We start from the raw sequence: 19,403 nt of genomic DNA on the forward strand, positions 1-19,403 counted from the left end.
CGTATACGTGTAAATTTTCTTATCAACTTATGAGTAATCGACACATTTATGTTATAAAAAATAATATTTAATCTTTTATTTTTAAACTAGAAAAATATTTTTATTAAAAAGATTCTGTTTTTTATATTTCTTAGTCATTTTTTATTCACAATAAAAATATTCTTTTTTACCATTTATATTTTTTATCATACATAAATATATATAAATATATATATATATATATACACACACACACACACACACATATATATATATATATTTATTAGTTTTTATATATTTATCTTTAAAAGTAAAATGTATAATAGAGCTAATGTTTCCTTTTTTTTTGCTTTTTTTTGTGTGCTTTACTTTTAGTATTATCGTCTGATACTTTCTTTGTTTCTATCTTTCGTTTTACCGCTTCTTTCGCATTTTCTTCTAACATAATGTTAGAAGATTTTGCACTTACTGGAGTTACACTGAAACCTGAAATCTATCCGAACATAATTTTATAAGTATTGAAATGTATAAAACAATTAATATTTATTTGTTTAAAGTTATTATAATTTACTTACAAATGGATTAACCAATTTAAATATCAATTTTTCATGCTGCACATTGACTCTGTCTAAACTTATTTGCACTATGACGGGATCAAAAGTGCGAAATACCACGTTTCCACAAGTTTGTGAATGATTTTCGCTATTATATATAAATGTAACAGATGATTCTTTGTTTGTGTTTAAATACAATGTTCCCTCCAAACCATATTTTGGAATCAATATTTGCAGCGCATTTTTTCGTACAAAAAGTATATATCCTTCTTCGTCTTCAAATTTTTCTCTAAAGAATATCTGAAACAGAAGAGAAATATAATAAAATATATATAATTAATTAAATAATAATTTCAAAAATATAACCAAATACAAACGTGTGTATATAGAGCAACAGATGCACGATGAGCATATTGAGCCATTTTATTACGATAATTCATATAATTACAAAGCGCGTGAATTTTCTTTTTGTCTAACAAATCGGGATATGTTGTATCACTTCCAATACAAACTGCCAATAAACGATGAACCAACACATCTGCATATCTATGAAATTACGTAAATAAATGCATTTAAATTGAATATTATTTATTTATATAATAAATTTTCTTACCTACGAATAGGTGATGTAAAGTGAGTATAAATAGGACATGCTAAACCATAATGATAGTAGTCACATGGTTGATGCATTCCACTAACAAAATATACAGCTTGCATCATACAACGTGTAGCAAGTATTCTTAACATAGTGTTAAAATAAGGATTACTTTCTTTATGACATTTATCCAATGATTCTGCTAATTCTTTACCGCTATTAACATTTATAATGAAACCCTGTCGAAATAAAATTATAATTAGAACATTTTATTATTCTTTATCTAAATGATCACTTTTAAGTAGGTTTCCCATACCTGATTCTTTCCAGCTTTTATGAGAGGCTCAAAATTAGCAGATGGTGGTTCAGGATGCCTCCTTAATACAGCAAACTCTGGGAATTCTTCTACAATTTTTTTAGCAACCGAAATATTTGCAAGCAACATAAATTCTTCCACCATCGAATTAGTATCTCGCAATTTTTTCACTTCTACTTCGATAGGATCGCATGTTTCGCAATCAACTTGAAAACGAATTTCTGGAGATGCTAATACTAATGCCCTACAATAAAGAGGATATTATGTACTTTTTATCATTACATTATTATTGTGGGATTACCATACATACCCATTTTCTAGACGTTTTGCTTTCAATTTTTTAGCTAAGTTGTTAAGTATCCTTAACGATTTTGCAAGTGAATCTTGCTGAGTAACATCGTCAATCTTTAGTTGAGCTTCTTCATAAGTCAATTCTGCTCGTGAACAAATTACAGACTTACAATATTTAACATTAATTACATTTGCGTCTCTATCCATTTCCCATATACAAGAAAATGTTAATCTATCCTGCTTTTCTCGTAAAGAGCAAAGATTTCCACTTAATATATCTACAATTGTTAATTGTTAATATTACACGGTATAACAATATCTTTAAAATTGTATTCAATGAAAATATTATTTAAATAAGTTCTACCAGGAAGCATGTGAATTCTCGTATCAACCAAGTATATAGTTCTAGTTCGCAATGCTGCTTCCTTATCTAATGCTGTTCCAGGTTTCATAAAATATGTTACATCTGCAATATGTACACCTACTTCTAGATTACCATTTGGTAGATCTCTACAATGAAGCGCATCATCGATGTCTGTGCATCCTGGTGGATCCACTGAACATATATCTAAATTTCTCAAATCTTCTCTTTGTACTAATTCCTAAAAATTATTAATTCAATTGCAATAAAATTTAGACAAATTATTTTTTCCATATTAATACATACAGCTTCCGGAATTCGCCATGGAATTTTTGGCAATGAACTAAGAACATCGTTAGAAAATCGACTATGAGGAATATCATGCTCTAATAAAATTACTTCATTTTCCGTAGTTTTATCTCCTATTTCACCTAATGCACGTACAAAATGACCAAGAGGATATCTAGAATTGCGAGGCCATGAATCAATGGCTACAATAATTCTCTGTTTGCTTAACACTGTATATTGCCTAGTTTCGATTCTTATTTTAGGTATTTTTCGTTCGGCCGGCACAAATAAATGTCGTACGTTCTAAAGGAAGAGAAGATTATAAAATATATATATTGTATATACATATGTATGTGTGCATGTATATTTATATGAATATATATGTATATGTATATACATGCGTGTATATGTATATATACATGTATATGTGTATACAATGATATTATAAGCATGTGCTAATTATGGCAGTTTACCCCTTCTATATTGCTAGGCTGTAATATTCCACAATATTGTCTCCAATTTCTTCTAATAATACCAACAATTTTACCAGTAGATGTCCTTTCCATTTTGTTTGATGAAACAGATTTATCCAACACTGTCTTTTTTTCTAAAATATCATCAACACCTATCTCTTCTTCATCTTGCAAAACAATATCACTAGGAGATGACCACTGATCCTCTGGTAAGAGTTCTAATGCAACTACATCACCATCAACAGCTCTATTAAGGTTACTACGTCCTTGGATGAAAATCTACAATTAAATATATGTAATAAATACATATGTTTATTTATATATTTATACATATACAGAAAATATAGGGAACAAATACTTGCAGTTTTTTCAACTCCATCCACATTCACAAATCCTTCAAGAAAGTTTTCTCTTGAAGCTGTAAATGTTCCCTGTAGAAGTTTTCTATTTTTTATACCATCATGTATCTCAGATGGTGTAAAATGACATGGAAAAAGTTCTGGACCATCAGATATGATTCCATAACTTTTTTTGCATAATTTATCAACTAAAAAACCTGAGTTTTCTAGCGATAATATATAATCTTCCACTAAAGAATGATATTAATGTATTATTTAAATTATTATTTAAATTATTAAACAAAAGAATTTTACTTGTAATAGTTGGAATTCCTTCTTTTTCTGCTAACTCTCTATTCCGTGCATCATCTGTTAATAATATAGTTTTGATTTTATTACCATCTATATCTAGATGTGCATTATACCACTTTGTTGCAACCCTAATTGCTCTATCATTTCTATCATTTGTGCTTTCACCAGGATTACGTTCTACATAAGTGTCTCTATACCAAATTAATAAAAAAAAAAATTAATAAAAAGACAAATAATACGAATGACATCTACAAATATAATTTTCTTAGCATACTTATGATGCTCATTGACAAATATATAAAATTTCCTTTGCGTATTACTGATGATAGTCTTTAATCTTTTATATACATTAGAACTTTTATGTTTTACTTCTTCTAACACAGTTTGTACAATTATAGCATTACGAATAACATCTTCTTCCAAAATATCAATCTGAAATTGTACTTATATATGTTAAAAACTTTATAACAGTATATTATTGTAATTATATTAGGAAGAACAAAAATTCATAATTAAGATCATATTATTTAAATTCACTAACCTGATCTAAAATAATGTTAGTATCAATTAATAGGTAGTAAGGTTGCATTATTTTAGAACAATTTATGTTGGAATTATCGTCATCTAAAACTATGTTTCTGGTTTTATAAATGCACTTTTTACAGGCTTTAAATCCACAGTGAATATCATCTCTGAGATAATGTTCTCTAACCGTCTAAAGAAAATTTCATATAAATTATATTTTTATAATCATCTTAATAATATCATTAGTTATAAAAACATATAATTTAATAAAAATATCAGAGAGTTAAGTACTTTTGATTTTGTTTATAATTTACCTTAAACACATTTCCTCCTTTAGTTTTTCTAAAAAATATTTTTGTTGTCAACATATTGTTTCTTTTGTTATACAAAAATATATTTAAATCATTTATTTATTTCCCTGTGAAAAAGAAGTAAAGTATTGTTTATTAAATTCAAACATATATCCATGTATGTATATTAACCACAAACTGCACATGTGCATTAAAGCAATATCCATAATATGACAAATCAAGGTAGGCAACCGTAACTAATGTAAATTAAAGTTTTATAGTAATATTAAGTACACACATATTTTATTAATAATTTAGAATATTTAGAAAAATATTTAACCAATCATAATTAAAATAATTTTATATGTGAAGTATATAAAATTTCATAATATTATAGAATGTAGAAAAAATATTCGGTAAAATAGGAATCTTTTTATAGTAATTTTTAATAATAAATTTTTATTACGATAAGTTAGATTATTTTAAAATTATAGTTTATGTTATCATATTATCTTATAATAAAATCAAAAATACCAAATATTAAACTTATGTAATTATTTTTTTTTAGATATTTTTATGTATGAAAATAATCGATTAATCGAAAGTAAGATATAACTTTCGACTTATCGATAGAAAAACAGTTGCTCTGCGCTTGCAGAGAATGACAGTTCTATAGGCAAGTAGTGTGCAAGTATGTACAAGTACTTATTCCACTGTCAATTAATCCACGTGATGATCAAAAATTTATGGTTATTTTCTTGATTTTTACGTTTTCTTTACTCGAGTGTGATTCAAAGCATTCTAATCATTGTCTTTTCTATTGATGTCATGATTGCATATCATGGATTGTAAAAGGAAACCGATTTACGAAGATATATGTACTGATTGAAGACACAACTAATGCAAAGTGATTCTTTCGTTACGCAGAATGACTTATTCATTGTAAGAAGTTTTTTTGAAAAATTGAGTATGTTGTACAAATAACGTGTCAGCTAATCATTATTTGACATTTTGTATTTAAATACATTTTCGACGAATAGTTAGCGGGAAATTCTAAAATTACGTCGTATTTTTCGTTCGGACGGATACCATTAATGGAATCATATTTACTTTTATCAGAAGTTGGATAGGAATGTTTATTAAATGACTTCACAATTTGCGTAACTAATTTTAACGACGCAATGGAAAAATTTGCTATTGATTTGGACAAAGTTTTAGATGATTTCGAATTTAACGAAGGTAAAAATTAACATTTGTTCTTATTTTTATTCTAATATATTTGATGTTTTAAAAAATTTGTGTTTTTATCTTTTCTCAAATAACCAAATAATTTTAATGTAAAATATATAATCAAATTTGATGACAAAATAATTTATTGATATTTAAACAATAATGTGTTAAAACAGTTATTTTTATTTTTTAATATTGTTGGAATTATATGTTAAATCTTAATACAATGAATTATTTTGCAGATTGTGCAGAGCAAATAGCATCTGTTAATCCTTCAACGAATAATGCATCATCTTCTTCTGTTAAGTGTAATTTGGAATCTTCAGCTTTAAAAACTTACAATTATCTTCTAATAGAGCCTAAAAAAGCTAATACAGAGTTTGATATTATATTACCTCTAGAAAGACGCAAAGATTTACAACAGATAGATACAAAAATTAAATGTGTTAATGAGAAAGATACAATTTCTGAGAACCTGAATTATAGTGCAGAAAAGTCAACATTTGAGAATACAGATGTAAATCAATTTTACACACAGGAATGCACAAATGATAATAAATCGATACAAAAGCAATCTGTCCCATCTTATGATTCTGAACAGGTTCCTTTGGCAATATATAATGACATATCACAAAAATTAATGCAAAAACAACAAAATACCAGCAGTAGTCCAAAGATTGACAATAGGTATGATAAGAAATTAAATCAATCTAATTTGAAGCCTAGTGTTAGTAATGTTTTCAGTAGTCTGAATGAATATATTAATGCTCCACCTGGAAGTTCAGATTGTATTCATTCTGTACTGGATGATTCAGAAATACAACCTAATATAGAAGCTAAAACTATTTATCATGTGAATGAGGTACCTCAATTAATCCAGAGCACCACTAAAGATAGTGATAAAAATGTAATGCTTAAAGAAACAACTGACATAATTGATTCAATTCGAGAAGTTTCTGTTTCAAGTCATGAAGATGTTACAGTACCCATAACACTAACAGAGTTACCTATTACATGTGAAACTAGCATTAAAGAAAATGTAAATGATGTTCATGTAACAAATTTCAAAACTTTGGAAAGTGAAACTGAACTTTCTAAGGATGTTACAACAAATGAAGCTTGTACCGAATTAAGTGATAAAGCAGAAATTACAAACGAAAAAACAAATAATTATAATTTTGATAATGTGGATCAAGAAAATAATTCTATGCTTGAGTGTACCTACACTCAAGATAATTATTATGGAAATGAGTCTACAATACAATTACAAAATAGTGACAAAAAATTAAGTATGGAAAATATTAGTACAGTTGATAAATATGAAAATAGTTTAAAACCAGAACATAAACCAATAGGATTTAGTAATATTGATAATTTATCAGAGGATGAATTGACCAAGTATTTAACTGAATTAGAAGAAGAGGAAAAATTAAGAGAAAGTTGTAACAAACATGAAAATATTACAAATACAACACAGAATATTTCTCAAGATCAAAAGAATGAAAATAAACAGAATGTTCAAATTTGTACAGATACTGTTATAGAATCTTCCAATGTTATAGAATCAGAATTAAATGAAAAGGCAGAAAGCATTTCGGTATCTGGTTATAAGAATGAAAAAACAGATGCAGAATTACTAGATAATACATTAAGAAAACAAAATGTACAACATCATGATGATCAATTAAATGATGATAAACACAGAGATATTTTAAATAATTCAAGTAATAAAGAATTAAAATTATTGCATGTGGCTAACATAACGCAAGATGACGAAGTGAAATTAGAAAATGAATGTGTGCCTAATGCAAAAAATACTAAAGACAGTCAAGAAAATTCTATGTATAGCTTAAATATTAACCAGGGATCACTAAGTAATAGCAAAACAGAAATACAATTAAAAGAACAGAAAACAAGTTGTACACAATATAGTCAAGCTTGTGAATTAAAAATGCCAAGTGAAATTGATAGCATTTCTGAACAAAGAACTTTAGTGACACCTGAAGTAAAAATATTAAATGATGAAACAAAAGATAATGATGATGTAATCCCTACATCTATGGAAGTTTATACAAGGCCAAATGTAAGTGACATCAGTGATTTAGAGAAGCCAGTACGCCCCCAAACATTAGATATTGTTTTGACAAATAACAGTAATGAACACCAAGCACTTAGTTCTATAAATGATACACCATCCTATCAAGTGCAGTCAGATGTTGATGGTCCGAAGGAAGAACAAGGATCTTCACCAGATATTTTAGAGAATTCTTTACCAGAATCTAGTTTAGTTTTGGGGAAACAACCGCCATTCTGGGTTCCTGATAGTGATGCACCTAGTTGTATGCTCTGTGATGTTAAGTTTACAGTACTCAAAAGACGACATCACTGTCGTGCATGTGGAAAAGTGTTATGTAATAAATGTTGCAATATGAAGTATAAATTAGAATATCAAGGAAACATTGATTCACGCGTTTGTGTTTCCTGTTATCAGCTTCTTACTAAAGGTAATTTCTTTATTTTAATATTATTTTAGTTATTTAAATATTTTATCATTTTAAAATATTAAAAATTTGATCTTTTCATTTTTAGCTGAAACAGAACAAGGTGTGGGAGAATGGTTTTCTGATTATTCTATGTGTGTTAATAATAATGATATCAATTCACCTCAGGTATGTTGGATATAATTTTCTAAAATGTTGTTATGTACCCTTCTTGTGTATATATCTATCATTCTATTCAAGAAAATATCTTGAATATTATTCTTGCTTTGTAATCAGCTGTTAACAGCTCTTAAAACGTGTCAAAAAATTTTTGATTTATTTATAAACATTTTCAATTTATTTATTTATATTTTCATGCTATTTGCTTATTTTCTTAATTAGTTTATATACATTACATCTGTTTATTTATATTTTGGATTATTTGTTTACATTCCAGGTTTGTATGCTTGCATTTTGTTTATTTACATTTTTTATTTGTTTGTCTACATTTTCATATTGGTGAATTCTGCAAAATAGTTTTAATATAATAATTGAGGGCAATACTTTTAGAGCTCCCTTTATCAACACAAAGTATATACCAATAGTAGCTTGCCATATTTGTTTTATTTTAATGTAGCATTCAATACTTTCAGATGTTTATAATTTTTTTGTTTCTTTAATCTGGTCCAATTGTCTACAAAAATTACAAAATGAAATATTATAACATTAAATCTTTAATTGTGAATTCTATTACATTTCTATAAATACAAATATTTAATAAATTTTTGTTTATTAATTTCTTAATTTCTATTGAAAACAGCACATTTGCAATGGAAACTTGTAAGACATTAAGTTTTTATATTTGATCGGTTTTGATCGCGTTATTTAAACAATTTTTTTCTAATTTGCAAGTATTGATTCTTTATTAAATTTATTGAATAAAGATATAAATTAAATTTAAATATTTTCCACTTTATGAATTAATTTAAATATTAGTATAAGTTTTATGACCACCTATAACAACTTGTTGAATACTTCTTTCTTGCTATTTAAAATAAATTTACAAGATTATATTAACTTAATATAAATATTTTATAATATTTTTCTAATTATGAAAAGAAAATAAATTTTGCTGTTTAAAATTTATTTTTACGTCATTATAATCATAAATTTACAGTAATTACCTATTTGCATTATATTCCTTATACATTATGAACATTTGTTATTTCTTTTGCCATGCATTGCAAACACAAGGCATGCGTTTGAATAATTGTAGTATTTTCATGAAAAAATTATTTGTTTGCTTTATAATTTAATAGCAATTAATGTCCAGTAAACACAGAAAATTTTTTATTATTTGCATTATTTCAGTTGTACAAATTTATTAACAGTAGTTGCTTGGAATTCTATATTAAGATTTCTTAAAAGTATATACCTTTTACCATTTTATTGATTTTATTGCTAATATTGCTTGTATATCTTATTAAGCTTCTTGGGAATTTTGTTAAAACTAAATAAGATAATTTTTTAAAATTAATATTTTTATATTAAAGAATATTGATTGAACATAATTTTAAGGTATTTGGCAATGTATAATATCATTACCTTGCTGCATTAAAATGTAATTAAAGTATAATTAACAAAAGAAGTACTATGCTACTTTATGTGCATGATATGTGTTTACTGGATAAAGAAATAAATGTGAATGTTAGGAGTATTCGACAAATGGTTATAGGGGAGACAGCCTAATCCAAATAATCCCATGGAGTATTGTTCAACTATACCACCCTTGCAACAGTTAGCTGGCGGATTGCCTCCACCTCCTACAGTTATGGTACCGGTTGGAGTCCTTAAAAGGGAAGATGGTACAAAAAGTCGGCCTGAAATTTCAAAATCTGTTATGTTCAGTGATGGTAGGTAAAAGCTATTCATATTATATTAATGAGTTTTACTGAAACAGAGGAATTAACTGCATAGAGAATCAGTCAAAATATTTTAGTTTTGATGTTGTATAATGATATGATTTGATTTATTATGAAAATTGCTTTTAGTCAAATATTATAGAAAAAATTTGCAGAATTATACTCTGTGCCTGTAATCCACTTTATAACATTCAATATTTAGTAGTTAATATATTACAGTACTAAACAAATGTACTGCAACTTTATGTAGTAACACTACACTTCACTCTTATCACACTGTATTATAATATTTTTAGTTTTTTGAGTTCAAGTTATACTCCTATATCCAAGCCATATTATTTTTTATTTTTCGACTCCTTCAAATATTTTACCCCTTCATTGGACCTGTTCCCTCCTGTTTGTTTTGGTTTTATGCACCTCTAACTAAAACACAGGAATAAGGCCTGGCTGTGACCTGACAGAACTAGACATGTCGTGGGACTTGAAACCACCATACCGGAAATCTGGCAGCAAGAGGATATCAACACCTGGCACATCTGTGCCAAGTACTTCTGTTAAGAAACAGAATTTACCTCGTATGGACCCAAATACTGATAGCTATGTGCCACAGGATCCTAGTGCTCTTCCACCAACTGTAACGATACATAAAGGACGTAAGCAATGATTTTATTCACAGGATAACAACTTGTTAATATTGCATTACATGAATTTATTTAATTATATAAAATAGAAGTATCATACCATGCTGTAACGGATGAGAATCTTCTTTATAAGACATTGAAAAATGAATGTGAACCACCTGTTATGTTTGCGGTCAATCGAAATCTTTATGCTTATGTCAAAATAGTGACCTGTAAGTATATATAATAGAATAAAGGTGTATACAAAGTTATTAATGAATGCATCATTTCTAGTAAACTGTTGTGTTAATAAAACGTGTTGGAATGTAACGTCGAAAGGTTTGGATTGTGTTGGACAGGATGAAGTTATCTTGTTAATTGAAGTGCTACCTGATGAAACCCGGATACCCAAGGATCTTCTTCTATTTATTAATCAGTTACATCTTGAAGCTATGAAAGGTATTGCTTACATTTTATTCTTATTAACTTACAATGTTATGTCATTGTGTTCTTATTCAGGAAATACTATATCTGAATTGGGCTTCTCAATCTATCAAGGAGGAAATTTCTTAGATTCTCGAGAACATGCCGGATTCTTATTTATTCGACAAACATTGCAATGCTTACAAAAAATTATATTACCTCCTGCCCCATATTTAATTGGTCTTTTAGTTCACAGGTTTGTTTTCTTAAGGATATAATATGTATTTTATTATTTTTTTATAATAAGTATATAAATTTAATGATTATTGAAATTTACTAATTTACAACTTTTAATTTTTTTTCATATATATAGATGGGAAACACCATGGGCAAAGGTATTTCCATTACGTCTTATTTTACGACTTGGAGCAGAATATCGTTACTATCCCTGTCCATTGTTCTCTGTTCGATTTCGAGATGCGTTATACTTTGAAATAGGTCATACAGTTATGAAAGTTTTAGCGGATTTCAGAAATTTTGCATACACGTTACCAGGAGTAAGAGGACTAACTATTCATTTGAGAAACAGAATGACGGATGTGATGTTCCCGAAAAATCGATATGATCAAGTGATCAAAGGTTTAAATAATTCGAATGATCACGTACTAGCATACGCTTCAAATTTTAGCATCGCTGCTGATTCTCATTTAGTCTGTATACAAACTAACACTGGTGATGAAAGCAGTTATCAAACACAAGCTATAAGCATAAACAATAATCTGAGAACAAGTAGGTATTCGATTTATAAATATATACATCATTTCTTTGAATACTTTAAAAAAAGTTGTTTAATCGATACAGTAACAGGTACCAGTTTTATTGTTATTAACGGAGCTTTAAAATCATCAATGGGTCTCTCAGCAAAATCTAGTATAGTTGAGGATGGACTGATGGTAGAAATAATGCCAGAAAAAATGGAAGCCTTGAAAGCGGCTTTAAAAAATATGCAGGATTTCTCTATCGGATGTGGTCGACAAGGAGCACCGGAGCCAGATGAAACAGTGAATATAAAATGGGTCGATAATGACGTGCAGTTTAACCTAGGGTAAGTGTTCTTATGATTGTTATTTATAGCTTGTTATTCAAGTTTATTATTTATTTTCAGAGTTAAAAGTCCTATTGATGGGCAATCAATGGATGGTATTCCATCAATCAGAGTACATAATGGTATTGATTATAAGGGAACGAGTAGATTTATTCGGTGGACAGAAGTATTTATTATTAATGTACGTTTAAAAAAGAATATAATTTAAATTCTCGATTGCTTATAATATTAATAATATTAAGTAACATCAAACGTCTTTTTTTAAAGTCTGATGATCATCCGAATGGCGTTTACGACCCGGTAGATATAAATAAATTATCAGGAAACATAGCGAAAGCAACATGTACAGCTTTAGTGAAGCTACTAGATTTATTAGCTAATGCTGGTTTAATGAAACTTGGTGTAAGAACAACTATCCATCCCGACAACGTAAGTTTACTATGGTGTAATTTAATACCTGTATATGCTCTGAGAAAATATATAACTTAATCAATCTTTAACTTTTATTAGATAGTTTTTAACAATTTAATATAATCTCCTCCGAGACGAGAAATATAATTAAATTGTTATAATACTAGGTGGGATATGAAGCTGGTAGTGAGGGTATGAAGTTGCCTCCAATCTACATGAACAGTTTGGACAATGAATTAATTCAAGTTTTACACAAAGCAGCGCAAAGCAGTCAAGATACGCATACTGTGCTTGAATTAATTTTTTACATACTCGATGATTAAAATCTTGCTCCGTTCACTCTTGTTTTGTTAACAATTTTACTAAAATAATATAATAGAAGTATACAGGTCACGATACAGTACACGCCCGAAATGTACAATTTAAAAACTCGTGAAACCACTGAAAAATAGATCTTTTAGGAAGGAAATATTTTCTATCTGAGTACTAACCATCTATATAAATAATGAAATACAAAAAAAAAAACAACGCTTACATTATAAAAATATATCAAATTATATTCGAATATAATTATAACAAATGATAAAAAAAGAAATTGTGAAATTTAAAGCTAGATAATAGAGGTTGCTTTTAATTATATTAGCTTTAATCCTTTGGGTTCTGGAACTTGAATCTGTTTGCTTTTTATGAAGGGAAATATTGATAATACCACATTTTTTGTATGTTATATATACATATACATTTTATATAAAAAAAAAAAAAGAAATTGACGAAAAATCTTTTGCGACCAAAATCAAAATGAAATACCATTATCTGTTATTATGTAAATATATTTGTTTTATTGTTATTTGTGTAATATGTGTATAATAATAGTTAATAGTACTTTTTGTCAAAAGAGTATTAAAAAAAATTAATATAATCAATTAAAACTTTTATTTATCTTTCCGTATTATAATAAGCAAACGAAGTCCTAAATTGCAAAAATTGTTTAAGATAAATATATGTTATTAATATATATTAAATATTTTGACAGCAAGATATCGAATTTTTGTATTTTAAAAAATTTAAGGACTTAAGGTTTAAAGCTAATTTAAATACCACATTCATGATACGAAAAATCATGTAATTTGATTCAGTATAATTTACACAATCGTATACTGAAAATAAGAAAATAATTCAGAGAATCTTTTTTCGAACTTAATTTTGTATTTAAATGTTCTATCAAGTTTGGTAATTTTTATATCAATCCAAATTTTCTATTTTAAGTTGATTTTAGCAGAGAAATAAAATTTACGATATGTTAAAAGAAATAATCTAAATATAAAAATATTTATAACGTGAATACATTTATAATAATTACTAATAATATTCTGTAAATATGTATAAAAATTGAATATTATATCTGTTTTATTGTTACATTATAGATTTTGTTTTTAGAAATAATTAACAGTAATTACTAAATTAAAAACTTTTGGTTTAGAATATAGTATTTTTGTGACTTAATTTTTCAACGATTTTTGCGCCATCTTATATTTTAGTAAGTTCAGTTACATTATAGAATTTTATGCTTTACCGGATAAATGGTAGGTATATAAACACAAATTTACTGAAATACCAAAAGTTTACAATAAAGATGTCCAATTTTAATTAGTGGAACAAGAAAAGATGCAGGTTGTCTCAATTGTTATACTGAATATGATTGTCGTCACCATATAAATGTTTATAATTGTTATTAAATATTTTGAAAAAAGAAATCCATATGTTTGAAAAATAGATTCTTATTTTTTATTGCTTTTGTTACAAAAACTTTTCTGAAAATCGCTTTAATTGATAAAGTGGTGTAAGAAAGGAGTAGAAATGCAATAAATTTACTTAAGTGCAAGGAATTGTGCACATATTTAAAACATTTAATCTGTTAATGCAAGATACAACTCAAATTAATAATAAAGGTAATGTTTGTAATTCGATAGAAATTTTTAATGTAAATAAATAAAAAATGTTGTGTCGGTGATTTTTTTATATCTTGTTTTTAAACATGCTTAGATAGTGAATAGAATTATTCCTTATAATTAGAAAAGAATTATTTACGTGATATATTTTTGAATTATATCCCCTAAACTATGACATGCTAAGAATTAAGTGGTAAAAAATAAAAGTAACTAGTACGAATTTGTGTTCCCGTATTCTCTGATGTACATTAAAATGATCTTTGAATAGATTTCAAAAATGTACTTTCAAGTAATAACGCTAAAAAATAAGGTGGTTTGGTCAAAATTAAAAAGAGCTTTTGTAATTGTTTTTTCCTAAATAAAAATTAATAAGCTATGCAAGTTTTACTATTGACAACTGATATGATATGATCATGGCGGAGACTACGAAGAAGACAGAGGATGATAAAGTTAAGTGTAAAATTTTAATCGTCGGGGCTGGAATGGCTGGATTGTCGGCCGCAAACCATTTATTGAAAAACCACGAAACTGATTTTTTGATTGTCGAAGCACGGGGTCGAATAGGTGGTCGTATAGTCGCTACTAAAATCGGTGAGTTTATACTTAACCTATTTCAAAATTTTGTTAATCAATAAGTATTCGTTTCCTCATCTTAATTTTTGATTTTTATAGGTAGATTTATCTGTTTTTGTAATATATTTTTTGCATTATTATATATATTTAAATTGTTAATTTCTTATATGCATATCTTACTTTTATGACAGAAAATGTATGTTAAAGGTTTTTTCATTTTGTTTCTATTTTATTCATATTAATTTTTAAAAATGATTTGTTGAACTAAATAAGGATGATAATTCTATTACAAGAAATTAAATTTTAATATAATAAATTATAATAAAATTAAACAATAAATATTTAAGTTATATGATAAATATCCAGTTATAATTATGGAAATAATTACTTAAAAAACTTTGAATTTTAAATATACAGGCAATGAAAAGGTAGAATTAGGAGCAAATTGGATCCATGGAGTCCTAGGGAACCCAATGTTTGAATTAGCTATGGCAAATGGATTAATAGATATTGTACATGTACCAAGGCCTCATAAAGTTGTAGCTGCAATGGAAGATGGAAAACAATTACCTTTTCCAGTTTTGCAAGAAATTTATGAAGCTTATGTGTGTTTTTTAAGAAGATGTGAGGAATATTTTTTAAGTACTTATAGTCCCCCAGATGGAATAAATAGTGTTGGAGCACATGTGGCACTAGAGGCTAAGATTTACTTATCAACTTTACCAGTTGAAGAAAGAAAAATTAGGCAGCTATTGTTTGATTGTTTACTTAAAAGAGAAACCTGTATTACTGGCTGTGATAGCATGGAAGATGTTGATTTATTGGAAATGGGCTCATATGCAGAACTTCAAGGTGGAAATATTAGTCTTCCAGATGGATACAGTGCTATATTAGAACCAGTTTCAAAACACATACCAAAAACTAGCATTCTGACTAGACATGCTGTCACTAAAATTAGGTAAACAGAGCTTGAAATTGGTTTCTTATCAATATTAAATTTATGCTGTGGATTCTTACACAAGTATATTAATTATAGGTGGCAAAGAAATAAATGTATGGACAACAAAAATTTTAATAATTGTCCTAACACAAACCCATCTGTTGAAGTACAATGTGAAAATGGGAAAACAATATTAGCTGAACATTTGATTTGTACATTGCCATTAGGAGTACTTAAGGAAAAAGCTAATGATATATTTGAACCACCTTTACCAAATTACAAACTTAAAGCTATAAATAGACTTCTATTTGGTGCTGTAGATAAGATATTTTTAGAATATGAAAGACCATTTTTAAATCCTGGTGTGTCAGAAGTAATGCTTTTATGGGATGACAGAGGACTACTAGAAGAAGAGAAACAAGACATCAGTAAAACATGGTTCAGAAAAATATATTCTTTTACGAAAATTTCTGAAACTCTGTTGCTGGGTTGGATATCAGGAAAAGCTGCTGAATACATGGAAAAATTAAGTGGAGCAGAAGTCGCAGATATATGCACAACAATATTGAGGAGATTTCTTAATGATCCATTTGTGCCAGCACCAAAAAATTGTTTGCGCACTTCATGGCACTCACAGCCATACACACGTGGTTCCTATACTGCTATGGCTGTTGGTGCAAGTCAATTAGACATTAATTGTTTGGCTGAGCCTATAATACAAGAGGATGATCCTTCAAAGATTGTAATAGCATTTGCAGGTGAACATACGCATTCTTCCTTTTATAGTACAGTACACGGAGCATATTTGACCGGCCGAACTGCTGCTCAAACTCTTTTAGAATCGAGAAAGAACGAAAAAAATTCGTTGAGTCTGAGTTGCGAAGACACAAGTGATCTTAGTTCGTGGATACAAGGAATTTCCTTAAATTAAACATTAAGAGCTACTTAAAATAAAAAGGCGAATCAGAAGTTGTTCTCTATATTGAAATTTTCACACAATTGAGCACAATTTATTATCGTGGTACGAAGGATATTTTACACGCTGTCAAAGTCGATGACAATTGTGATTTATAGATGTTTAGTATTAACGCAAAATCTTGTGAACTGTTTTAATTTTGTATATATTATAGCGAATTGTTTATATTATGTACATAATAATGCCTGTTTAAGGTTTTAAAATATCATAAATATGTATTTTACGATTTTATTCACTATCATTCTTCTCTCTTTAAATAATCAAGAAAGGGATGACAGTTTTAAAATCGTATCGCAAAAAATGCTTCATTTTATGGGATCATCTAACATCAATTATACAAATTTTATATATTTAATGCCGTTGGAAGTGCTTTTTATCTTTGATAGAAATTGAGTCAGACGTCCGTAATTGTTAAATATTACATCGAATGTTGAATTGATTTCCATTCATAAAATAATAGACGAAATAAAATTAGTACAATATGATTTTAATTTGGCAAAAATTGAAATGAAATATTTATATCTGCATAACAAATTTAATCACATTGATTGTATGCATATATAATTTGTCATTATACATATACGATAAAGGGAAAAATAGCAAAATTATGCAAAAATTCCGAAATTGTCGATTGTTATTTCAATTGAATTCCTTTCTTCTTATTCGTATTCTTATGCATTGTTACTTCAAAGTATTATATCAATGTGCATTTTATCTAGTCATATTGTGTTATTAAGCATTATAGTTTTAAATACGCAACAAAAATATTTTCTGTTTTTTTGTTTTTTTTTTTTTAATACAAATAGTGCATTAATTTACAATAATATTGATCAGTGATCTACAATATGAATTAATGTTGCATATCCATTTGTAATTAAAACAATAGTAATAGATGACTATAAGTTGTGTTTAAAATGTGATAGAAAACGTTGCAGTACTATTATTTTCTTACATGTATTTAATATTTCTCAAAGATTCTTTGCAACATATACTTCAGATTTTTAAGATCCCAAATATACATTTATTTTTCTGCAACTACCACTTAATATTACTCATGACAACGTAAATCGAAATGTAACTGATGAAACCAAAAAATGTTATAATATGCACAGATAGAACTACGATTGAAATAAATAATTTTCAGTAATTATCTTAATAAATTAATTTATATTCCAGATTAACCCAAATATTTTTCACGTATTAAAGAATTATATTTAAAAATTAGGTGTTAAAAATATGTGTTCTTTTATAACATAAAATATTCTAAATAATTCCTCTTAACTATATTGTTTATGGCAAAATTTATACTGATTTTGCTGGCACAATATTGTTGAATGTATTTTTTGGTAGAAAATGAAGAAGTTATAAGAATTTTAACATTTTTATATAAATATCTTTGTTTAGACTTTGTTTAGAAATAAGCAATAACTTTATTGTTGTGTCAGTTTGTACATTTATTGTACAAATAAATATTATACAATATACTTTTAAGCAACTATGGCAATTACTTAATTACGTACAGGTACATAAATTCCACTAGTAGAATTTGATTACAAAGTGTAACTGTACATCAATTCACGGGATTAATTATGATAATACGAGTATTAGTTTAAATCATGCCTTAATAATAAACATGTATTGTAACTTCATTTCATTTCTATGTTATAATATTGAGGAGAAATTAAATTTTTCCTGGACATTAGTAAATGATAATTATTTTTCCTTTATATAAAATTTTGTATGATTGAAAGATTAGTATGCATATTCGTCAAATTTTTTAAGTAATTTATCAATTTATTTAATAATGTCGCCTTCATATTCTTATTTTAATTGCCGTTAAAAAAAGGTGTAAAATTTCCGAGTAGGAAAAGATATCGGTATAGTACTTAATTATCTTTCAATTCACATAAATTATACCTACACAAGGATAATGTAGTAAATAAATTACAAATATAAGTTGACTATTCAGTTACGTTCATTGCATGCACCAATGTAACTATAAAAGGGTACATTTTCAATCATTTCTTGTTAGAGAGTAATAAAATACATTTTTCCACTTTCTATTTAATAACTGAACACTTCTTCATCTAATGCAGTGAGGTATTTTGAATCCATAATCTTGTTACTGGCTCTCTATAGATAGTACTAGTTGGAAACAACTTCTCTTCTGCATTTTTCTGTAATTTTTTACAGACATATAAATCTATAGGGTATTGAACACAATTATGAATATTTTGGTGTATTTCTAAGGATTTTAGAAAACGATAAAAAGATTATAGATAATAACGTAGTAGTGGAAGACAAAGATTAAGATATAGATAATACTTCCATATGTATAACTATCGGTTACTACTAGTGTTATGTCTAAAACAATCATATACAATGGGATTTTATATATATCTACTACATTTATACCGTTTCGGTATTACCTTAAAGTACCATCAAATTTTCT

The 19,403-nt window shown here is 27.2% G+C and overlaps 3 protein-coding genes across 3 annotated transcripts; 2 read left to right on the top strand and 1 right to left on the bottom strand.

Annotated features, from left to right (window-relative positions):
• Positions 1 to 307: 307 nt before the first annotated feature.
• Positions 308 to 4,406, bottom strand: Dis3 (exosome complex exonuclease RRP44-like protein Dis3). Its single transcript, XM_017905250.1, has 14 exons — positions 4,347 to 4,406; positions 4,049 to 4,222; positions 3,782 to 3,939; positions 3,511 to 3,698; positions 3,220 to 3,446; positions 2,858 to 3,136; positions 2,403 to 2,687; positions 2,100 to 2,337; positions 1,755 to 2,013; positions 1,445 to 1,688; positions 1,147 to 1,367; positions 911 to 1,079; positions 555 to 833; positions 308 to 472 (listed from the first exon to the last, which is right to left on the bottom strand). Exons 1-14 carry the CDS (start codon positions 4,398 to 4,400, stop codon positions 308 to 310), a joined length of 2,940 nt encoding a protein of 979 aa, XP_017760739.1. The 5' UTR covers positions 4,401 to 4,406.
• A 1,043-nt stretch (positions 4,407 to 5,449) lies between these two features.
• On the top strand, positions 5,450 to 13,038 carry Sara (Smad anchor for receptor activation). The gene is made up of 13 exons (XM_017905463.1): positions 5,450 to 5,561; positions 5,795 to 8,056; positions 8,142 to 8,221; positions 9,768 to 9,945; positions 10,389 to 10,607; positions 10,685 to 10,807; positions 10,869 to 11,033; positions 11,094 to 11,253; positions 11,371 to 11,786; positions 11,859 to 12,102; positions 12,163 to 12,283; positions 12,370 to 12,531; positions 12,681 to 13,038. Exons 1-13 carry the CDS (start codon positions 5,504 to 5,506, stop codon positions 12,834 to 12,836), a joined length of 4,344 nt encoding a protein of 1,447 aa, XP_017760952.1. The 5' UTR covers positions 5,450 to 5,503; the 3' UTR covers positions 12,837 to 13,038.
• A 1,678-nt stretch (positions 13,039 to 14,716) lies between these two features.
• LOC108551226 (peroxisomal N(1)-acetyl-spermine/spermidine oxidase) lies at positions 14,717 to 17,012 on the top strand. Its single transcript, XM_017905311.1, has 3 exons — positions 14,717 to 15,053; positions 15,453 to 15,993; positions 16,072 to 17,012. Exons 1-3 carry the CDS (start codon positions 14,870 to 14,872, stop codon positions 16,904 to 16,906), a joined length of 1,560 nt encoding a protein of 519 aa, XP_017760800.1. The 5' UTR covers positions 14,717 to 14,869; the 3' UTR covers positions 16,907 to 17,012.
• The last annotated feature ends 2,391 nt before the right edge of the window (positions 17,013 to 19,403 follow it).

Source organism: Eufriesea mexicana, unplaced genomic scaffold (genome assembly GCF_001483705.2).
Source record: "Eufriesea mexicana isolate 0111107269 unplaced genomic scaffold, ASM148370v2 scaffold3780, whole genome shotgun sequence".
NCBI lineage: Eukaryota > Metazoa > Arthropoda > Insecta > Hymenoptera > Apidae > Eufriesea > Eufriesea mexicana.